At 42.4% G+C, this 24,683-nt stretch overlaps 1 protein-coding gene and 1 pseudogene across 2 annotated transcripts in view; both read left to right on the forward strand.

Moving 5' to 3' along the window:
• ARHGAP26 (Rho GTPase activating protein 26) overlaps positions 1–24,683 on the forward strand; it is a 408,401-nt gene that overhangs the window by 219,140 nt on the left and 164,578 nt on the right. For both annotated transcript variants that reach the window (XM_054717998.1, XM_008140911.3), the window contains exons 13-14: positions 8,673–8,738; positions 12,732–12,806. In XM_054717998.1, coding sequence (XP_054573973.1) covers positions 8,673–8,738; positions 12,732–12,806 — 141 coding nt within the window. The remainder of the gene's footprint in view (positions 1–8,672; positions 8,739–12,731; positions 12,807–24,683) is intronic.
• LOC114231764 (D-3-phosphoglycerate dehydrogenase-like) lies at positions 21,834–23,436 on the forward strand (annotated as a pseudogene).

The raw sequence follows: 24,683 nt of genomic DNA on the forward strand, positions 1-24,683 counted from the left end.
CATCTGAACTTTGGCGGAAGAGTAAGGGTGTAGAAGAGGATGAGCTAAGAAGTCAGCAGGAGTTAGAATCCTGGTTCCACCACTCTCTAATGCCATCATCTTGCAGAAGTGCCTTAACCTTGTTGGAGGTGAGGTTTCCTGCCTACAAAATAGGGAGGGGGAGAAGGGTAGGATGCATTTAAGTGCTTAGCCCAGAGCAGCACAGCCTGCTTACTGAGTTATCATTGTTGTTACCATTTAACATCATGGACCTGGCTTTTCTCATTATCCAAACCTAACAGATATATTGGGAAAATCAAATAAGCTATAATTTATTCTATAAATGGTAATGTATTATCCTTCATTATACTTATTAGTGTAGAAACACAGCAAGAAGTTATTAGTAAGAATGGTAACAATATTTACCCCCTGGGATTATTGTAAGGATAACATGGATTTGAATATGACAAGTATTTTATCAACTGGACAGTTCAACTCAAGTATTAGAAAGTAGTAACATATTGGTAATACTGGTAATGACCATTTATTAAATACCAAATAAGTCACAGTTGCTGTATATTTCATTTGACCCTTGCAATGACTAGATGGGTTATCCCCACTATCCAGGTGAGGAAGGGAGTCTCGGGAGGTGAAGCACCTTGCCTAAGATCACACCCAGTCTGAGAGTAGCAGAGACAGGATACTTGTCTTTAAAGCGTATTGTTCTCTTTCCAAGACATACCATTTGTGTCTGTGTGATTTCAGCTAATATTAACCTGAGTTCATATCCCCCGAATACATACTGGTCTGAGAGCACAGTATGTAGGCATTGGAGTTGGATGGAGCACAGGGTCTTGGGGAGCTGATCCTGGATTAAAAATCAGCTATGGGGTATCCCCAAAGTAGAGAATTCACACCTGGACAATGAAGAACCAATCGGCCAACTTTCCTGGGTCCCACTGGAAATTTCTGAGAGCTGTGTACAGTTTCCTAGGGGCCCTGGTCAGGGAGTCCTAGGAACTCTGGGGTTCCACATAATTGAGAATGTGCCCTCTGGGTGTGTGAGCCAAAGGGAAATCTGTTCTCCAGGTGGATTTCAGATTTATTTCAATGTGGGTGTTTTTCTTCATGGCTTTTAATGGCACTGAAATTGATTAAATTCAGAAGGAGCAAGGCAGGCCAGACTCTGAAGAGCAAATCACATTGGGAAATTGAACAAATTTCTGTGGTAAGAACATGCCCCTGGAGCTGTCCGTAAAATGTCCATATAATGGTGGCCTGCTCATAGTAACTCTAGACAATCTCTTATATCCATCCCCGTTAACTATAGGGCAGCAACTACCTTTACCTCTCAGTTCTCATGTTTTTATGCAAATATGCAGCACTTCCAGCAAATTCCATTTCTTCCATAAAAAAATTAAAAAAAATTTTTTTTTTCTTAATCAAAGGAAAATTGAATAAGTTTTTTGGAAAAAATTTCAGGCTGGGAAAAATCTGTTGAATACCAGCTTCAGGAAAGTGGTAATCCATTCTACTGGGTGTTGAGACTAATTCAGTCGATGAACACCTCTGCTTTGGAAAGAATTTGTCTCCTGAAGGTCTGTTTGAATTCCCAGTGGGCCTGTAACCTTGGGGTGTGTCCACAGACCATGTGTCCATCAGTCAGCCTATGGTATGGAAAGCCCCCTTCTGTTCAAACTTGATTTGGCCACTTCTTGCCTAATTTCTTGGTGTTCTGAGTACTGAGGGTTGGGGTAGGGCCGTGATCGGCAAACTGCGGCTCGCGAGCCACATGCGGCTCTTTGGCCCCTTGAGTGTGGCTCTTCCACAAAATACCACGGCCTGGGCGAGTCTATTTTGAAGAAGTGGCATTAGAAGAAGTTTAAGTTTAAAAAATTTGGCTCTCAAAAGAAATTTCAGTCGTTGTACTGTTGATATTTGGCTCTGTTGACTAATGAGTTTGCCGACCACTGGGGTAGGGCAACAATAGGTCAGCGGTTTTCAGAAAAGGGGCTCCTGGACCTGAAGAGTGAGATCTGTTGGGGAGACTAAGCTCTGGGGGAGAATGGCCTTGATTTCTAGGGCCTTCCTCAACCTTTAGGGCCATCTGACTAATTATATGGCCCTGTTACTGTGATGAGGAGGAACCCCCACCCTCTGCCCCTCGCCAGCCCAAGGTTCATGCCACCACATACAACTCGGTGATGATAATGCCTCGATGAACAAGCAGAGGATTTCTAAAAGTTCCAGGAAAACCTAAACTTGGTTTTGTCTCTTCTGTCTCATGTCTTGGCTTGCACAGCTTTTGCTTTTCCTTTATCTTGAACTCATTTTGGGGGCTGTCCTGCTCGGTGGTAGTACCTCTTTGTATTGATACAGGAAGGAAGGAAGGAAATGGTTAGATCAGGCCATTCATTTCTTTATTTAACCATAGCTTCCACACAAAAGATGGAAGAGCTGAGGGTCAGAAACTTCAATAACTCACCTACTGTCAGAGGGTTAATATCAGTTGAAATCTGAAAGGTCGTTTTTGACTACACCACACTGCCCCTCAGCATCTTTCCCCACTGTCAGTCACCATTTGCCTGTCCATGCACCCAGAATGAAAAATTACACAAAATGAAAAATGGAATGCTTCTTCTTCCTGTCCAACAATGTAGTAAACCGTGAAAGACAGAGATATAGTACCGAATAAAATAAAGATGTACACGGACCATTGCCTTCATGGATGTATATCTTGTTTGGTAGACATTTTTTTGTAGGATTAGACAACTCAATGTAAGCTTGAAATTGTGCTGTATACTTTGATGAACATGTTGATGGTGCTATATCCTAGTGTGTGATGGGCATTAACCTAGATAGAGAGGTCAGGGAGGCTTTTTGGAGGAATTGATACTTAGGGGAGACCTGAAAATTCAGTTACTTGGGCCAAGGGGCTTCCAGGTGAAATTCACAGCTTGTGCTGGGGAGAAAGTGTGGCAAGTTGGATGCTCTGGACATAAGTCAGTGAGGTTGGGATGCTGAGACCTAGTGGAGAGGCATCAGACAAGGCTGGAGAGGCAGACTGGGGCTAGACTACAAGGGTCCTGAGGGTCATGTTAAGGATTCGGGTTATCCTCCTGAGAGCAGTGGGGTTCTACAGAGAGATTTTAAACAGGGAAGTGCCATGGTCTGATTTTGTCAAGATCACGGGGGCTACAATGTGGAGGACAGATTGGAGGAAGCCAGGAAAGATGTAAAGAAGCCAGTCAGGAGGTTATTGAAGCCGTCCTGGTAACAGATGCTGGAAGCCAGGACTGGAGTGGTGGTGGTGAAGATGGAAAGAACTAGACAAAATTGAGAGACACCCAGAGATAAAATTGAGGGTCTTGGTGGTCATTGGATATGAGGGGTAACAAAGATGGGGGTGCTAAGGGTTATGCTCATGGTTTTATTGTAGTTCTCTCCCTCTACTATCACCTACATACCTCTTTATTTTTTTTAATCCTCACCTGAGGACATTTTTTTCATTGATTTCTAGAGAGAGTGGAAGGGAGGGAGGAGAGAGATGGGATGGAGGAAGAGGAGGAAGAGAGGGAGGAGGAGGGAGGGAGAGAGAGAGAGAGAGAGAGAGAGAGAGAGAGAGAGAGAGAGAGAGAGAGAGAGAAATATCAATGTGGGAGAGACACATTGATTGGTTGCCTCCTGCACGAGGGCACCTAGACCGGGGCTGGGGATGGAACCTGCCACCCAGGTACATGCCCTTAAACGGGAATCGAACCTGAGATACTCTGATGCTCAGGCCGATGCTCTAACCACTGAGAACACTAGCCAGGGCCACACCTCATTTTTTTAAATGTGTAAGGAGCCAGGGAAAGTGTCTCAAGTGATGTACCATGAGGTACTAGAAGCTTCAGAACATGGCAGTGGTGGTTATGCTAAAAGCCATCTCTGTCTACCTGGCCCACCAGCCTCCTTCCTATAGACAAGAAAATAATTTGAGTTTTTGTAAACAGCAAAATAGTCAATTTCTGGGTTTAACCTGCCTCTCTAGTCTCAGAGTTCTTATCCTAGACATGATAACATAAACCCCAGTGGTCTGCCCAGCATCCTCCTCCCACTTGTGCCCTAAGACTCCTGTTGACTGAGGGTCAGCCCACCTCTCCAGTGTTCTCCTGTTCTCTATAGAACTTTGGAAAATAGGTTTGTGTGACCTGGGCCCTTTCCTTTCTTTAAAAGGAGACAAAGAAGCAAGGCTTCAAAAGTTGAAATGCAAGTTAAGAGGATGACACGTTTCTAACTTGGCAGGTCAATCTGGGTATTTGGTGCAAGCTCCCTGAATAGTCATTATATGGCAACTGTTTGGGCTGCCCTGTGCGTAAACCTAGGCAGAGCTGACCCTGAGGCTGAGGAAGGTAGATAAACCTTGGCCGCAAGACAATGAATGTCAGGCGGGCATAGGAGTCACAGTTCCTGCAACAACTCATCTCAAGTCAAATTAAGGGAATAATGCAAGCCTAGTAGATATTTAATAAGAGATTATTTCTAGAGATTATAAGGATACAGAAATTGCAAATAAATCCCTGACCTTTCCTGAGCCTTGGCTCAGTGAAAGAGCTGAATCACCTGCTTGAGGGGATTAAGAAGAACCGCTTCCATCTGTCGGGCCGATCAGACTTTTTCTGTCATTAGCAACTGTTCGGTGGTGATCCTGTCCTAAACCTTTTAGTGGGAACTCGATTTTCAGAGTAGGAGGTCTCAATTAACTTAGATTAGGAACCTGCTAGGCAGAGATCAGGACGAATGATCTGCTAATGTATGCACTGTAGTCCCTATCATATTAGTGGTACTCAGGACACATTAAATAAAGCAGTTATTAATCATTTGTAACCTAATCATGACATCAGCAGGAAACACAGGTTGATGAGAGTAGAAGTCAAACCTGTGAGAGAGTAATAGGCACAGATGGAGAGACAGAGCTGCAGGGAAGTGTGGGGCCGCAGGCAGTGATGTACCTTATAGCAGTTTCAGCTTAGAGAGCTACAGCAAAGGTGACAAAGTTGTACTTCATGAGTTTCTTGTTGGGCACAGTGGTTTGACATGCATTCCATTTCTTAACACAGTTTTATCTGTTTATAACTGCAATAATTATCGTCACTATGCAACATCACAGGCCAGCAGTTACCTAGAGCTCTTAATGGTTGACTTTGCAATATGTAAGCAATATATACATTTGAACTAATATATACTAGTGAGTACTACATTACCTGCATTATGTGTAAGGTCTTTATGTGTAATATCTGTGTAAGATTTATTTAAAGAAGGTGTTTGCTGGTTTAGAACAAATTGGAGAACTTCTGATGCTGGGAAAATCAAAGGATCAACATTTACTCAGACTTTGGGGGGGGGGGGGCTTTGCTTTGCTGATTTCCAAAAGAAGTAATTGTAGTTAATGTAGGCTAGTGGAATTTAATTTTTTGGCAGTGTACTTGGAAGGTTCTATTGTATTCTTTTCCATTACCTGTTTCTTACTGAGGAAAGGATCTTGCTTCCCACAGTTCCACATGAAAAGACTCAAGGACTGAGTTGCCTCTATAAGGCTATATCTGGCTCTGTCATTTTTTCAGCTTCTTCTGCTGATGGCTTTTTGAGCATGTATCTTCTTGCGACTGGGCTCATCACTGTCAGCTACCAGGCTATTTCTAATTTTCAAAACTTTTGTCAATGTTCATGGGGTAAGGAAGCAAAATAATCATTTTTCTGAACAGAAGTTCATTGATGCCGTGTTCACAAACCTACTCTTAAAACATCCAACTTTGGAATCAGCCTTAGCTGCTCACAGAACACTATACAAAATGACAGTTCTCTCTCAGACTTCTATGACTCTCATCCCTATGCAAGGATCCTCTTAACCACCTCTCACAGGAAGAACTAAAAGGCTTCAACTGACTGTTGAGTCAGTTATGAACATTTTGGAAACCTCCTTAAGTATAAAAAGTAATTTCCCCTCTGACAAATACATTCTAGTAGGCTCTATATAAACTGTGAAAAAGGAAGAAAACCCTCCCCTGTGCCCGAAAAGATGCCCAAGATCCTTAGTCATCAGGGAAATGAAGTCAAAGCCACAATGAGATACCACTTCACACCCACTAGAATGGCTATAATCAAAAAGACAATAACAAATGTTGGCAAGGATGTGGAGAAATTGGAACGCTCATTCATTGCCGGTGGGATTGTAAAATGGTGCAGTGCTTTAGAAAGCAGTTTGGCAGTTTCTCAAAAAAGTTAAGCATAGAGTCGCCATATAACCCAGCAATTTCACTCCTAGGCATATATTGAAGAGAAATGAAAGTATGCCCACACAGAGACTTGTACACAGATGTTCTTAGCAGCATTTATTCATAATAGCCCAAAGGGGGAAGCAGCAGCTGATGGATACATGAAATGTGGTCTATCCAGACAATAGAATAGTATCTATAATAATAAAAGCGTAATATGCTAATTAGACTGGATGTCCTTCTGGACAAAGCCACGGGGGGGGGGGAGAGAAGCAGAGGTGGCAGAGGCCCCTGGCCAAGGGGTCAGTGAGCAGGGGGCCGAGGCTGAGGCAGAGGCGGCAGAGGGCCCTGGCTGTGGTGGTGGTGGTGGCAGCAGGGGCTGGGGCCAAGGCCCTTGCACGAATTTTGTGCATCGGGCCTCTAGTTTCGTCATAAAAAGAAGGAAGTATTGATGTTACAGCAGAGAAGAATCTTGAAAATATTATACTAAATGAAAGAAGCTAGACACAGAAGACCACATATAGTATGATTCCAGTTACATAAAATGTTCAGAATAGGAAAATCTACAGAGGCAGAAAATATACTAGTGGTTTCTAGGGGCAGGAATAAGGGGGAAATAGAGAGTGACTGCTAATGTGTATGAGTTTTTTGAAGGGGGAAATGGAAATGTTATAGAATTTGATAGTGGTGATTGATAACTTTGTTAATATGCTAGAAATTAATGAATTGTGGGTGAACTCTGTGATATGTGAATTATATTTCAATGAAGCTATTTTAAAAAATCTTCTCCTCGGTTCCAATAGCTATTTGGCCTGTGTGTTATAATTTGTTATTAAGTTTAGGAAATATCTATGGCATGAGTTAATTGAGTTTCACTTGGAAAAATAATTTTGATATGGCTTCCAGCTTCCAGTTAGAAAGCCCAATATAACACAATTTGCAAAGTAAATACTTGGTTCATACTAGAAAAAAGCAAGGGATTGACTTATTAGGCTTTTTACAGCTTTAAGGGAAAGTAAGAGCAATGGTTTTGTATAGCAGTTGGTCTCCAGGTAGAAAAGCACTCTTTTCCTCCTTTTCTAGTACTTTACTTACTATCCTAGAGACCAAGTGTGTTTATAATAAGTACCACTAAGCACTAAGCATGCATGTAAGAACAAGAGTTATTTCCCTTTGGGAAGAGAAGTTTTGGGAAATTAGCATTCCTTTCTAGTTTGATTTGGATAATTGTCAGTGATTTTTTAAAAAGGGTTTTTATCTTCATTGGCTCTAAGTTTACTCATAGACATTAAGAATTGGAGAAAGATTCCATTTGGATTAGGTCCAAGATGAGTTCCAGTTCTGCTCAGTGCTCAGAGTGTACAAGTTTATTTCTTGCCCTGGGATGATGACAAATCATTTATAATACTCATCTTCATACCTTTGGCCATTTCCCTCTCTACTCTGAACATTCATTTGCAGAATGTTTTTTCCTGATATCCTAAGGAGGTCAAAGATGAACCCATTCTTAAAGATAACCACACAGATGTTATTACTGGGTAACAGAGTGTGGGGATGGATTTTGGTGGGTTTCCAGCTTCGTTGTCAGGGTGGGAATTAGTTCTGTGCTGTGGAAAACGTTGCTGCTGTTGATCATCTGTTTGCTGAGTGACATTAGTGGGTTTGGGAGCTGATGGAAAATACGGTCACCACCCGCTGAGTTACCACAGAGAGCACACAGAGGCTGACTCTACCTCCTGCCTTAGTTCTTCTGCCTCAGGTAGCTTCTCTGTTCTCGGCTGTTTTAATTTTCTTCTGGGTCTTTTTCTTCTTCTTCTAGTAACCTGAGCAGGAGTTTATTTCTCTCTTTAACTCAGAGTCACATTTAAGGCAGTTGGTTATACGGGTTCTGGAGTGAGTCTCCCATATATTAGACCTGCAACTTTGGTCAAGATACCTAGCTTTGCCAAATCTCAGTTTCTTCATCTTTAATATGAGGCTAATGATAGGATCAGCCTAGAGGACTTGCTTAGGAAAAAATGAAATAATCTATGTCAATCACTTCTCCAACATTTATGCTTTTTGAAGGAGACCAATAAACAGTCCTCCAGCTCCTGATATTAACCAAACAATTTAAAGGATGCCTAGTTATTCCTTTGGTACGGTGCTCATCACTGTATGCTACAGTTTCTTCAACTACACATTGATGATAAACTTGCAGAGTTACTGTGAAAATTAAATGAGATAATATACACAAAACACTTAGAACTGTACCCAGCATGTGGTAAGCTCTCAGTGAATAACAGCTTTAAAAAAATATTTCCATGCCTTTTTTGGGAAAAATTAAAAGGATATGTGCCTACACCATGGGACTGAGTCATCTTGGGTTGGTCATGCCTTGTCCCAAGGTTGGTTTGCGCGGCCAGAAACTTGAACTCTATTCTTTCCCTCTTTCAGTTGCACAGTTGGACAGCATTGGCTTCAGCATAATCAGGAAATGCATCCACGCTGTGGAAACCAGAGGTAAGTAGTTCAACAGATGACATTGTTCTCAGCGAAGGTCACACATTTGGAGAGGTGTCAGACCTGAGACCTGCTACCTGCTGATTTCCGATTTTAAGTGACTCATGAACCCCCAAGTTCCATGGCCAGTGTGTTTCTATGAGTTGTGTTGCCCTGAAGCAGAGGTTCTCAACCAATTTGGTGTCATTGACCGCTTTAATCTGAAGAAAGCTTTATATGCATACATATCAAATACTTGGGATTAAAAGGAAACCAATTACTGAAGTTCAGTTATTCAAGTACTAATAATATATGTTGCGATGCAGTAATATGTGTTTCTTTGTTAACACTTTAAATAAGTGGTGGGTTGATAAGTTGCTCCATTCAGAAATATTTCAAGGTGTCTGTAACAATTGTAATATGTTATGAAAACATCTGTGACTTCTGACCAAATTGCAGGTACTGCTAAATCTACTGTGATTTGTTGCTTATATTGTAATGGAAGGGAAATGCTTAATTTTCAGTTGGAAGTTAGTGAAAATAAAGCTGTAATTGTGTTCCTCAGTTCATAGACACCCTGAATTCTGTAATGGACTTCTTAATGTCCATGGACCCCAGGTTAAGAACCTGCTCTGGGGAGCTTGTTGCTTGGGACCATCCAGGCAGAAAGAAAAGTCCAGGCCCCTAGTTTCCTGCAGTGGCACTGTGGTCAGCCCTGCCTATCACACATTGACCTTTCCTGGGTCCAGAGGAGCAGGGCTTTGAGATCAGGGAAGTTGTTTCATCCCAATGGTCTCCATCCCCTCTTCTGAGGTGACCACAAAGGCGATTCCTCGGTTCTAACAGTTTGGAGCTTTGAGTGAATTGGTCTGTTGAGTCCCTTACAAAAGCTGATAATTGTCTTCCACTAGGCTTGATATGAACCATTGGCAAAGTTGTGCATCTTATTTTTTCTACAGCCTCTCAACCTACCAGCCCTTTTTATTTGTTTGGAAGAAGTCCTATCACTTAAAGCAGGATCCATAACTCTTGCCAGTTGAGAAATATAGGCATCTTTATAAAGGCTATAAAGCATTGAGTAGAGGGAGAGAAAAAAAATTAACCTTAACAGCCTGTACTCCTATGTATCCAGTAAAAAAGTCTTCTATCCAACTTAGTTATTTTAATATGTACTAACATTTTAAAATGTTTGCTTATTTCTACTATACCTTTCTTCAATAAAGAGTTAAGGTAGTTTGCAAAGATAATGCAAAATGTAACCAGAGAATATAAAGTGACATTTCTGGGAGTGGATCTTGAGGAAATAAGGACATGGACCAGGTTGAGTTATAAGGATGTTTACAGAAAGGTGTTATTAAGGTTAAAAATCAGAAACTAGCCAAATGTCTCAAAATTTGGTTAAATCAACAGTGCTACATGCATGCAGTAAAAAAACTCTGAATCACTAAAAATGCAGTGGAGATATACTTATTGACACCCAAGATTTTGGTTATATATAGTAAGTGAAAAGTGCAAGTTCTAAAACAGCCTGCCAAGCATGAACCCATTCTGGGGGTAGCGGGGAGAGGGGAGATTCGTGCCTGCACAGCTATCTTTGTGTTGTCAGTGGGTCTCTCTGCTGTTTTTACCTTCTTTCTTTGATTTATCTGTTTTCCATAACTGCAGTTTCTAAGTTTTTAAAAGTAGGTGTAACTAAGATAATTTTTCAACAGGCATTTTGAAATCTTTTTTATTTAACCAGTTAATTGCCACAATATTTTGAATTTAATTAAAAAAGGTCCGCCGCTTGTGTCTATAGACACCTATGGCATACAAATGGTTAAAAATAAAAGAATCAGCTATAAGAGCTCCAGGGTTAACAAAAGTAGAGGCATAAACGTGGAGCCAAAAGTGAGTTCAAAACAGAACCCCCCTCCTCTCTGCTCCCCAGGCACCTTCATATACTTGCCTGCGGTGGGCCACCTGTCTGCCGCTCAGTTTTCAGCAGCCAAAACAAAGAGAGAAACCTAATCATTTAAAACCCTTCACAGAGAGTGTGATAAATGCATACCCATAGCTCAGGAGGGTGACTCTTTCTGATATGAAGCCAGAAAATATACAGGATAAGTGGTGAGGAAGAGGAGGGTCACCAACTGGATTGGTCTCTTAGCTTCTGCTTCTGAAAATGATGTTTCAACTTCTGAGAAAGTTTCATTTAGCACTAAGAGGACATAAAGACAGTGAGTTAAAAACCATTTTTACATAAAGGCATGAAGGAAGTGGCTATTCCCTACTGCAGTGCATGTATGTACATACATATTTGTGGTGACCAGACCTCCCATGCTCTCTGGGGTTCATTAATCATTGCCCAATGGGAGTCGGGATTGTGTCAAATTCCAGGAAAGCACAAGGACAAAAGAAAGAGATAACAGTTCAGAAAGGAGAAGCCCTTCAAGCCACCCCATCACTGAATAATGGTTCTGCTACTGAGTAACTTGGGGCCCATTCCTTCGTTTTTGACTAGGGTCTTCCAGCCATGAACCATGCGGGATCATGCCATGCTTTTATAGATCTGTTTTAGCTGTGGAGGCCCCTCATTCCAAACCACTTGCTTTTATTCATGAGTTCCATTTCTAGATAGGTGTTGTAGAATCAGCCTTTTCCCACATTTCTTCCAGGAAATTTTGTTTTGACTCCAAAGTAGTGGCTCTGATGGAGTATAACTCACTGTATTATTCACTCTATTCTATCACATATATACTGATCTGGGTGCTGGGGATACAATGGTGAGGAAGACAGAATCACTGTATTATGAGTTTATATTGTAGCTGGGGGGAGAAAGATAGACAAGAAACCCAATAAAGATAATTTTAGATATTAACTGCTATAAAGAAAAGAAAACAGGGCCAGGTACTGGCCAATTAGTGTTGGTCATGGGATGCATTAAAGAGGTTGTGTTTAAGCTGAGACCTGAATGATGGAAAGATCTAAGAAAGGAGGGTTGCAGGTGGAGGAAAGGCTGTGATTGGGGGCCTGAGCTTGATTTGCTGGAGTAACAGGAAGGCCAGTGTGTCTGGAGCGGAGTGGAATGGTTGATGCTAGGGTCAGGGGTAGGCCTGAGCTCAATCATGTAGGACCTTGTAGGCACAGTGAGGTTTGATTGTGATCTAAATGCAATGGGAAGCTACTGGAAGGTTTTTAAGAAAAGAGGTGGTTTGAACTGACTTATGTTTTGAGAAGTTCTCTTTGGCTAGTGGTTGTAAAATGGGCCTCAGGATAAAAAAGGAAGTGAGAGAAAGGTATCAGATATGATTGGCCTAGGACTAACAGGAGAAAAGTCATTTTACCTCACTCGGTCTGAATTGTCCCCTTTGGTAAATGACACAGTGGTGATCTCATCTTTGTATTTACATGAACAAAGTACTGAGGTGGGTTAGTTTTGGGTTCTCTGTTTGGGTGTTTGAAGGTAAACCCCCTCTAGTTCAGTTGCACATTTCCTTGGGTTGAATGAAGTTAGTCCTTTTTTAAATTATATAATGAATATTTACATTACAAATGAATGGTTTTTCTAATTTCTCAGTCTTGGCAAACATTCTCCAAAATTAAAAATGTCTTTGCCTTACAGCTCAATATTTTCATTCTCTCTGTGAAAATAAATTGTGAAGTATGAATTTTTTGTCATGTCATTTTTGGCTTTCTAAATTAAAAAACTGGTTAACTATGATCTATTTAAAAGTATATATTTTGCATCTTTCAAAACTCTTCAGATGCTGCTTTTGGCAACAGAAGAGAAAGGTTCCTTTCTCCTCTGATGACTGAACTAACATGAGGGCTGAAGTGTGCAGCACACCCGTGAAATCCTAGACAGCTGTACCAATCTCACTCCTTCGCTAAGAGCAGAGCTGAGTGACAGGGGACTTTAATTAGAGTGGCTTTTAGAAGGAACGAGAAAATGAAAACAGTGCCTTTGGCTGGGTTGGCTTGACTTGTGTTTTGATGTACCTTTAATTAAATCATCACTGTTTCTCTTCTCAGGTATTAATGAGCAAGGGCTGTACCGAATCGTGGGGGTCAATTCCAGAGTGCAGAAGTTGCTGAGTGTCCTGATGGGTGAGTGCAGCTCTGGCTCTGCCAGACAGGCCCCTGAAAAGTCACCAGGTTCCTGAATATGGACAGCACATAGGGAAGGAATCAGGTTGTTCCAAGAGGTAACTCCCTGAAATAAGCTGCCTCACTCACCATTGTCATGGCTGTGGGAATCATTGGAAGAGGTACTGAGTCAGACTAGACGAAAAAAATGGCAGATCCAAGGCACCACACCCTCTCTGTTTGTAGACTTGGCCCTGCCAGTCCCAGTGGTGCTAGGTGGCTCATGTGACCACCACACCCTACTCTGTCTTTAATAGCTCATGACTCCCTTGGTCCTGTTTGGAGACAGGCATTTAGTGGGGCACACCCAGGGCCTGAGGAAATATATCCTTCTAGCCTACAAAGGACCTCCAGTCTCATGTTCCCTGTGAAAGAGAAGGGGTCATGTGATGCCCAGATAAAATGTATATAAGCAGATAGTTCTTCTGATTCTCTTTGCTTGTAGATTTCAGCCTAGTCTCTCATTTGAGCAGCAGAACCTCTTTTGCAGCTGGCCCATCCTATATAATAAAGATGTAATATGCAAATGGTCATTATGCCGTGAAGCATAACGACTGACCGAGTAACAACTAGATCACAGATCAGCAGGAGGGTGGGGCAGCAAGCTACAAGCGGGCAGCGGAGAGCTACAGGAGGGGGCAGGGCATCAAGCTATGCGGGAGGCAGGTGGAGGGAGCTACAGGAGGGCGGGGCAGCGGGCAGCAAGCTACTGGCAAGCGAGCTACTGGCGCACGGTTTCGTGCACAGGGCTACTAGTATAAATATAAAGCTACTATCTGTAAATGTGCAATGTTCGAATCAAAAACCCATGAGCCAATGAGCCAAATGTGCCTAGGCTGCAGATTTCCTGTATTTTTAGATATGAATGCACCAGCCTTAGTGAGTCACATGGATCTAAATGGCAAACAGATCAGATTGCGCCCATCAGTGGCTGTTTTTCATCCCCATGGAGGCCCAGCCATGCACTTGGAGAGATGGACTGTCACTCAGGGGCCCTGCTCAGGGTTCTGGGCAGGGGCACTTCTCTTGTTAGTATTTGACATTTCATTTGCCATTCCAGTTTCCGAAAATAGTTTTCATATGTAAAGAATTCTCCTCTCTCATGTTGACGAGAACAACTCTCTACCTCTTTTCCAAAGAGCTCCTTGCTTCTTGTAGGCAAAACTCTACTATATTGCTAGCCACAATGAGATCTTTTGCTTGGAACTATGATTATTTTAAGGTACTCCTTGGGAATCTGTTTTTGGTTCAGATTTGGGATATGGTTAGTTATTTTTAAAAATTAACTGTTTATTTTGAGATAATTATAGATTCACATGCAGTTGTAAGAAATAATTTAGAGAAACCCTGTGTGCCTTTACCCACTTTCCTCCAATAGTAACATCTTATGGGGCTGTAGTGCAGTATCACAACCAGGATATTGATCCAGTTGAGATGCAGAGCAGTTCCATCACCATGAGGAACCGTTGCGATGCCCTTTCATGGCAATACCCATCTGCCTCGCCCTCATCTCACCCCCATGCTTAACACCTGGCAACCGCGGATCTGCTCTCCATTTCTGTAATTGTGTCATTTCACGATAATCATATAAATGGAATCATATAATACGTAATCTTTTGGGATTGGCTTTTTTTCAATCAGCATAATTCCTTTCAGATTTATATCAATAGTTTTTTTTTTTAAATTGCTGAGTAGTATTCCATTATATAGATACACCACAGTTTGTTTAACCATTCACTTGATGAAGGACATCTGCGTTGTTTCACATCTGGGTAAATGACAAATAAAGCTGCTATAAAACATTCGTATACAGGTTTTTATATGAACATTAATTTGTTTCAGTGGGATAAATGCCCAAGAATACAATTACTAGGTTGTATGGTGATATGGTTAATTTTCAAAAAATTCTAACGTAAGGCAGAATTAAGAGTCTAACAGGTCTCAGTCCTCAGTCTCTCATTTCTGAGCAGTGCTGCAAACATTTGTGGAGCTTCTGCTCTTGGAAGCAGATGGTCAAGTGCTAGGGATGAAACTTTAGAAAGTGTCATTCCTTGTCTGCAAAGTGTCCAGGAGGAGAGAGATATGCATCCATGTGAAAACTATGGTGTAAAATACTATCCTGGTGCCTAATATGAGCTGGGTCTGGGAGACTCAGTAGTGAAGGAGAGGATAGAAGAATAATTCAGGTTCAGGAAGTATGAGCAATGGCATGGGGGCAGAAATCAGGGTCTGTGGTGGCTATACCAGAGAGTACTGATTTTATTATTTTAATATTTGAAAGTACTCAGGCTGGGACAGGAATGTTAAAGGTGAAAAGCTGAGATGGCCCCTTTTGCTGAAGAACTTGAATATTTTGCTAAGGAGTTTGCTTGTTTTTCTCTGTAGGAAGTGAGATGTTGTTAAAAGTTTCTAAGTAAGTGGAGCTGTGTGTGTTAGGACTTTATTACACACAAAAGTGTCAAGAAGGCAATTCAGAATAGTTTAAAGGGAAAATAAAAGGCATTTATTTGCTCACATAGTTGGTAAGGCCAATATGGCAGTAGGGTCTGGTGGTTCCAGTGACATCTTTACATTTGTGGGAGCCCTTCCTACTCATTTCTCTGGCTTCCATTATCTGTGACCTCTGCTTGTCTTGGTATTGGCTGTTTTCATCATTGGAATGTTCCAGATAGTCCCGTCTCAGCAGTCCTTGGAGCTTGCATCACTGAGAAGGGAGTGTCTTTTTTAACAGTTTTGGCAGAAGATCCCAGGGCAGACTTTGATTGATCAGTATAGGGCCAGTCAATCACGTGATTAATTTCACAATCTCAGACGAGTCACATGACCTGCAGCAGATGGATCCAGATGGCCTGGATCCTGTGCCTGTCTCTGGTGGTCCTCAGTTACCTCTGTGAGGGTGGTAGAGGGGTAGGCTGGGGAGGGGGTTAGTCCACAGAACCTTGTGGCCCACGCAGGATTATTAACAATGATGAAGGAGTGCTTTCCTGAAATGGCTGGTGGGTGATAGCAAAAGTATGTTCGACACAGGTGTTAACTAGGTCAGATGCTGATTTGAAGAGTGTAACACTGGCAGCTTTGTGGAGCATGTATTTGATCATGGAAAGACCTGGAGGACGAAGACAGTTGCAACATAGTAGGCAGAGCACGCCCCATCGAGGGCTGAACCAAACAGCTGCTCTGAGGTCAGGAAAAAAGGACAGGCTCAAAATGATTGGAGAGAATCAACATGATTTTTTAACCAACTGGATACAGGGGAGCAGGAGGGGCTGAGATATTTCAAAGATGACAGATTTTTCTATCGGGCAACACTAATGAAAAGAAATATGACATTTAGATAGGTTTGCTAATCTAAAAGAGAGGCACCTTAGCTCAGTTGTGCTAAGCAAAGAGTGGTGGAAAAGATCTTGTTTTTATCACTTCTATTTGTGGCCCTCAAGCAAGATATTTGTCCTTTTTTCTTCCTTAGTTTTCCCAGGGACAGACAAAATGATCATGGACATTTGAGAATTGTCATGAAAAACTAATAACTAGCAGCTGAAAGTCATGAGGCCTGCTGCCTCTGCCAGGAGGACATTGCAGATAGACTAGAATCCAAACTGAGGTTCAACCAGAGCTGAGAAATGAACCCAGTGCAAGATCCAATCAACAGTGTAATACAAAAATAATACTGAATATAAACAGAAATTAAAAAATAAAATAAAAATTAAAAAAAGTGGAGCCCTGGCCAGATAGCTCAGCTGGTTGGAGCATCATCCTGTATACCAAAAAAGGTTGTGGGTTCGATTTCCGGTCAGGGCACATACCTAAGCTGCTAATTTGATTCCTAGTTGTGGTGTGTATGGGAAGCAACCAGTCAATGTTTCCCTCTCTCTCTTTCCCTCCCTTCCTCTCTCTCTAAAATCAATAAAACATATCTTCAGGTGATGATTTAAAAACAAACAAACAAGTGGAGAATGGTATCTGTGATTCTTCCTACCCATTAGTGTGGCTTTAAACTTGAGAAATCACCCAGTTGGCCAGCGAGACTCCAGATCTAAGGCCAAGCCCTGCCTCCCCTCCCTTCTGTGAACAGGCTCTCATCTTCATCAATTCTTGGCACTGGTACTAGAGTGGGTTAGCCAAGGGTATAATATAAATATGGCTCCTATACTCCCAAACCCCTCCTGCAATAGCTGGGCCAAGTGTGAACCCTATTCATTCACTATTCCTTTAATCTATATTCACTGGATGCTCTATTACATCCCAGGCACTGTGTAAGATTTGGGTTATTTGTCAGAGTCTCTCAAAAGTGGAATAATGTATTTTTATTATTTAAAGTATGGGTTAACATTAAAGACTTCCTTTGATCACTTTGAGTTTACTGTGTGTACTTCTAATACATTGAGGGACTTTAAGTGGGAAGCGGAAGATAGCCAGTGATTGGAGAACATCTCCTTTTTCTGGTTGAGATTCCTTAAGAAAGCTTGCCAGAATGTCTTACAGCAAATGCAATGGAGCCTCATGCTAGTGTCATACCAAGAGCTACCCTTGACCCCTCCCGGATAGCAAGGAGTCATTAGTCTCTGAAGGGTGAAAAGGATTCAGGAAGGCTTGCAGATTTCTAGAAAAAGAGTAACTTCTGTGTATGTAGTGTCTGGTGTTTTTCCCCCTTGAATGTTAAGCGAAGATAAATCTTCCCAAATTTTAGCTTAACATTTTAAAAATATAAATCAGCTATATGCTTGTTCAGGGCATGCATGAATCTCTTTCTGTATATATTTTAAGTAACTTATTTTTGGATTAAAAGTTGTAAGTGGTCACAGTAGGAAAGTTGGAGATATACAAGAAGTAGAAAGAAGAAAATAACAGTCTTGCAGATCAGAGATAATCTTTACTGACCATTATCATACCACTATCACCTTTTAAATATAATATCCTGTAACAGAAAAAAATGTTTTCCAATTTGGAGTGACGCTGCATGTTTACTGCTTTTTAACAGGCTTTTTCATGTAATAGTACAGTGTCTATTTTCTGATGTTATTCTACTTCTGTGGGAGTGTGACTTTTTTGGCCATGTATTGGGTAGATAGATGTACTATAACTTTTTAATCAGTCTCCTATTCTTGGATACATAGACGGATTGCAATTCTTTATCATTCTAGAACATACTCAGGTGAACATCCCCACAGGGGCAGGATAGATAGCAGAGGTAAAGAGCATGCATTTTGGAGTTAGACAAGTTGCAGTTCCACTGCCTATCTGTTTGACTTTGCACAGGTTATTTAAACCTGTCTGGTCTTCTATCTCATTATCTGTAATAATAGCTGCTGACTATAACAATGTGAGGATTACCTGAAGAGATTCATGTGCGTTGCCGAGTCTAGATCCTCCACGTTAGTCAATAAATGTTAGCTGTTACTATTTTTAATTTTCATATGCATATTTAGTGATTTCCTTAGGGTTCATTATAAGATGGTGACTTGCTGGGTCAAGGTATGTACATGTTTTTAAGGCCCTTCATTGGTCTTCCCAAATTTTCCTTGCCATCTCTATTACCTTTTACACATAAATTATAAATATATTTCTTAAATTAATCTCGTTCTTATTGAAGCATATCTGTAAATCTGGGTGAGTTTGGACATTTTCCCCATGTTTCTTGCTGAGTTATAGCTCTCCTTTTATGAATTGCCTGTTAGTGTTCTTAGCCTACTCTCCCACTGGTGTAGTCACCTTGGGGTGTTAAGGCCTGTTTTTATTTGGAGGCTATGTTACCGATATTTTTTTTTCCAGATTATCATTTATCTTGAACTTTAATTATGGTACTTTTGTTTTTGTTTTGTCTTGTGAATATTTTATATTTTTATGAAGTCCAATCTTTTATGAAGTCTGTCTTTTTTCCTAGATGGATTATACCTTAAAAGACCTTCCCCGTTCCAGGATTACCAAACCTTTTTGTGTTCCTTAAAATCCATCTGGGATTTATTCATTCAAAATGGGAGCTAACTCGCCTTTTCCTCAAATACTTATTTGATTGATCAATAACCATATAAGGAGAAATGTTCCCCCTTTTCATTACTTTTACATGTCACCAGTCATTCTTTTGCACATATTGGGGTCTGATGAAGGAGTTCTTACATATATTTTTCTAGAGAAAAGTAAACTTTTTGTTTGTTATTATGCAGTTCTCAAGTTTAAAAAAAATATTGTCATTTTCACCTTTTTAATGTTTGTTTTTCTTCCAGTTCTCTGCATTTTAGCAAAAATTATCAAACTTGTGCTCCATGTCCATGCCATTCATTTAAATTTCTTTTGGTTGATTTTGTTACTGTTTATAATGCACATTTTTAATTTTGTAATTATATTTTCAGCATCTTTACTAACTTTTACTTATTTAGCTGTTTTCATTTCTACCTTTCAGCTGTCGCCTTTGTTATTTCAGTCTGTTTCTTTTTTTATTTGATGTCTTATTTCACAGCATCCATATTTTTCTGAATTTTATTTAGAGTACAGAGCAGGTGTTTCTGAGTTTTTTTAGAGTGCTTTTTTTCTGTCTCCATATTTTATGCCAACAAGTATTTTGTCAACTTTTTTATTTTCTTTTTAGCCAAACCTGACTTGGAGAAGTTTATAAATCTTTGTAGTTAAATTCACTGTGGATAGAGCTTGTCCTTGTTCTGCTACTCTTTTTCTGAATGCTGTTAGAGTCATTCTCTTATGAAATTGGATAGTGTTGTACATGATTCCATGCAACTTTATGGCATTCTTAAATTTTTTATTTAGTGTGGACCTGTATGCCCAAATAGATTTCTCCTGGTTCTGCTATTTGATCCTGGTTCTGGGAGAAGTGGAGTTTATTCCTGGTTAATCTGAAGTATGCTGAGGTTCTTCCCTTGTTCCTGTCATGTTTCTTTTAGGATTTTCTCCCTTCTGAATTCACTTCCCTTGGTATAAAGGGACATCCTCCACTTCTTTCCCCAGTCTAATTTCACGATGATTCTGGCCACTCAGAAAGCAGCTTCCCCCAGCGTGTGTGCTGGGGTGGGGTGGGGCAGTGCAGCTTGGCATCCATCTCCAGCGTGGCTTGGGCTATCCTGTGGGGTAGGCGGAGGGCCCTGGCCTATTTCATTGTTCCTCCAAGTGGGTTCTCCTCATGCCTTCACCTGAGCTTTGCCTGATGGATATTCTTCTGGTGACTGTAAGCCTAATGTTCTGTGCTGTTGAAACTTTATGTCCCTCCCTATCCTTACCTCCCCCCCCCCCCCCTCCCCCCCCCCTCCCCCCACACCCACACACACACATCTTTATTAGTATTTCACCTTGGTGGTGAAGGAAGGCAAATTCAGTGTGGCTACTTTTTCTTATCTTATTCTATAACTTTTTCCTTTTTTTAAACCAATATTTAAAGCCAGGTTGGTGCTACAGAGAACACACAGAAAGGATTAAATTGCTCTGCTTTAAAGCACTACTAGTAAATCATAGCAACACACCTCACCCACTGACCTCTGATCCAGCCATGAACTATATATTTCCTTACAACTGTGGGGCCCTGTTTTTTCTGTGCCCTTCATTTTTATACCCTTTCACAGAGTAGCATAAATAAAAGCAAGTAAGGACTTCTTTCAAAAGAAATCCTGAAGTAATAGACATTCTTCATGACCGGAGGCTTGCCTAGTTATGAGTGGGAAAGCCCTAGACTTTGAAAACTGTAGCCTTATAGAAGCAGCAGAGCCAGGCAAGGAGTGAACTTCCAATTTTACCCACCTGTAAAGGGGAGCAGAGAAATCATGGCCAGGACTGGGAAATAATAGGCTGTTTGGATGGGGATTGATCCTTCTGGGAGGTAGTAAAGTTACTACTAATGACCACCTGGAGTTCCCAGAGGATAAAGACCTTATATAGAAACTCAACCTTCCTCTCTGCTCCTCCCACCTTCACCTCTGCTTATTGGGATGCTTCAGGCAGGTTCTCCTAAGTCAGGGACTTGAGACAGTAGGAAGTTTTGGATTTCAGAACAGAAGTGGCTGTAGGATTCTTGGGCACAAAATGTAGGAAGTGATTAAAGTTTTTAAGATGTATAACTTTTATAATCAGAAAATAATATGATAGAGTTAAACAAATATACTTTTGTATTGCAAAGTATTAAATCTTGTCTTGAAAGAATTATCTGTAAGATAAATGAAAATAAGTCTTATTTACATAGAGGGTAGTATACTTACATAAACTGCTTCCTCAAAGATGTAATGGAGGTGGAGAATGTTAAATGCAGGAAAGCAAGATCATATGGTGTTTCCTAAGGAATGACATATAAATCAATGGAACAGACAAGAGAAACCAAAAATAGAACATATGGTTAATTGATATTTGATAATGGCACAATAGGGAAAGGACAGTCATTTCAACCAATGGTTCAAGTACTATTGGGTACCCATATGGGGGAAGAATTAATTCAACCCTTATCTTAAACTATATACAAAAATTAACTCAAAATGCATCATATTCCTTAACCTAAGAGCTAAAACTATAAAAATTCTAGAAGAAAACAAAGGAGAAAATCTTTATGACCTTGGTTTAGAAAAGATTTCTGGATGAAACACAAAAGCAGAAACTATAATAGAAAAATCTGATAAACTGAATCTCTATAATAAAGAGCCAGGGTGTAACACCTTTACGACCGAAGCTGGACCAGACTGGAAGTCAGTGCTGGGTTGCCGTGGCTTCCTCTGCAGACTGCGAATCAGGGCCGGAGAGAGGCCTGAAGAGAGAAGCAGGGACTGATCTGTTGCTCTGTGGCAGTTTTTGACCAGCACTTGCCTCTCTCTTTCTCTCCCAATCTGGCCTCCCTCCAGGACTCCACCGGGGCTGCTGATCAGCCCCGCCTTTCTGATCAGGCCCCGTTGATAGGCCCAGAGATGCTGACTGGCATAGAAACTGACCAATCAGAACCAAATCTGGGGGCTTAGAGGTGTTTCTGTCCAGGGAGAGGGGTCAATCCCGAGGCCGGCTCCAGCAATGGCCTTCGCAGATCTACAGAAAGTGCTCATCAGTGACAGCCTGGACCCTTGCTGCCAGAAGATCCTGCAAGATGGAGGGCTGCAGGTGGTGGAGAAGCAGAATCTGAGCAAAGAGGAGCTGATAGCCGAGCTGCAGGACTACAAAGGCCTTATCCTCTGCTCGGCCACCAAGGTGACTGCGGATGTCATCAACGCAGCAGAGAAGCTCCAGGTGGTGGGCAGGGCTGGCACCAGCGTGGACAACGTGGATCTGGAGGCCGCCACTAGAAAGGTCATCCTGGTCATGAACACTCCCAGTGGAAACAGTCTTAGTGCTGCGGAGCTCACCTGTGGGATGATCATGTGTCTGGTCAGGCAGATTCCCCAGGTGACAGCTTTGATGAAGGATGGCAAATGGGACCAAAAGAAGTTCATGGGAACCAAGTTGAATGGAAAGACCCTGGGAATTCTTGGCCTGGGGAGGATCGGGAGAGAGGTGGCCGTCCGGATGCAGTCCTTTGGGATGAAGACTGTAGGTTATGACCCCATCATCTCACCAGAGATCTCGGCCTCCTTTGGCGTTCAGCAGCTGCCCCTGGAGGAGATCTGCCCCCTCTGTGACTTCATCACTGTGCGCATCGCCCTCCTGACCTCCATGAAAGGCCTGCTGAATGACAGCACCTTCGCCCTGTGCAAGAAGGGCGTGCACTTGGTCAACTGCGCCCGCGGAGGGATCGTGGACGAGGGTGCCCTGCTCCAGGCCCTGCAATTGGGCAGTGTGCGGCCGCAGCACTGGTCGTGTTCATGGAGGAGCCACCTTGGGACCATGCCTTGGTGGACCACGAGAATGTCATCAGCTGCCCCCAACTGGGCGCCAGCACCAAGGAGGCCCAGAGCTGCTGCGGGGAGGAGATCGCTGTCCAGTTCGTGGACATGGTGAAGGTGAGATCCCTCGCGGGGGTCGTGAATGCCCAGGCCCCTACCAGCGCCTTCTCTCCGCACACCTTGGATCGGTCTGGCAGAAGCTCTGGGGACTCTGATGCGAGCCTGGGCAGGGTCCCCCAAAAGGACCATCCAGGTGGTAATGCAGGGCTGAATGACAGCACCTGAAGAATGCCAGGAACTGCCTGAGCCCCGCAGTCATTGTCGGCCTCCTCAAAGATGCTTCTAATCATGTGGATGTGAACTTAGTGAACACCAAGCTGCTGGTGAAGGAGGCCGGCCTCAATGTAACCACCTCCCATAACCCCACTGTGCCAGGAGAGCAAGGATGCGGGGAAGGCCTCCTGAGCGTGCCCCTGGCAGGTGCCCCCTACCAGGCTGTGGGCTTTGTCCAGGGCACCACACCTGTGCTGTGGGCACTCAACGGAGCTGCCTTCAGACCAGAAGTGCCTCTCCGCAGGGTTCTGCCCCTGCTCCTGTTCTGGGCTCAGCCCTCCAACCCTACCATGCTGCCTACCATGATTGGGCTCCTGGCAGAGGCAGGTGTGCAGCTGCTGTCCTACCAGACCTCAGTGGTGTCCGGTGGGGAGACCTGGCACGTCATGGGCATCTCCTCCCTGCTGTTCAGCCTGGACACCTGGAAGCAGCATGTGACCGAGGCCTTTCAGTTTCATTTCTGACCTTGGGGCTCACCAGGACCAGCCTTGGGGGCTTTGTAATCAACATTGAGATGTCACATTACTGGGGCTGACACCACTTATGTGGTCTGACCCCTGTAATAACCACTTAATAAACAGCCCACCCACTCTCCCCCTCTCCCCCCCCCCCCCCCAAAAAAAGAACCAAATCTGGGTCAACTGTGAGGAGCCAATGGCTTCCTAGGAGGAGGAGCTTTTGACGCTGACTGGCATAGAAACCGACCAATCAAAACCAAATTGGCTGGCAGAGGAGGGCAATTAAGGGCAACCAGGCTGGCAGGGGAGGGCAGTTGGGGGCGAGATCAGGCTGGCAGAGGCATTTGGGGGCGAGATCAGGCTGGCAGGGGAGGGCAGTTAGGGGTGACCAGGCTGGCAGGGGAGGGCAGTTAGGGGTGACCAGGCAGGCAGGAAGGTGAGCAGTTAGGAGCCAGCAGTCCCAGATTGTGAGAGGGATGTCCGACTGCCAGTTTAGGCCCGATCCCATAGGGACATCCCCCAAGGGATCCCTGATTGGAGAGGGTGCAGGCTGGGCTGAGGGATCCCCCCCCCCCCCCCCCCCCCCCCGTGCACAAATTTTGTGCACTAGGCCACTAGTTTTATTTAAATAAAAAGTTCCAGTTCTTTAAAAGATATTAAGAAAAAGAAAATGCAAACTACAGACCAGGAGAAAATATTTGCAAAATATGTCTGATAAATGATTTTTATCCACAATATATTAAAAATAACTCTTGCAACTCAGTAATAAGAACACAACAACCCATTTTTTTACATGGACAAAAGATTTGAACAGTTCACCAAAGAAAATATACAAATGGCCAAAAAGCACCTGAAACGATGGCCGATGTCGTTAATCATTAAGGAAAACCAAATTTAAAAAATGAGTTATGTACTAAAATAACTAAAATTTCCAAACTAAACACATGACAATATCATGTGTTGACAAAGATGTGAAGCAACTCTCAAATTGTTGGTGGCACTGCAAATGGCCTGACTATTTTGGAAAACAACTTGGCAGTCTCTGATAAAGTTAAACATTCTTATTCTAATGACACACTTTTACTCAGTTATATTGCTAGGTATTTACCCAAGAGATGAAAATGTAGTCCATGTAAAAACTGTATTCAAATATTTATAGAAGCTTTATTCATTGCAGCCAATAATTGAAAACAACATAAATGCCCATCAACTGGTGAATAGAAGAACAAATTATGGCATATCAGTGAAATTGG

Source organism: Eptesicus fuscus, chromosome 6, assembly GCF_027574615.1.
Source record: "Eptesicus fuscus isolate TK198812 chromosome 6, DD_ASM_mEF_20220401, whole genome shotgun sequence".
Lineage (NCBI taxonomy): Eukaryota > Metazoa > Chordata > Mammalia > Chiroptera > Vespertilionidae > Eptesicus > Eptesicus fuscus.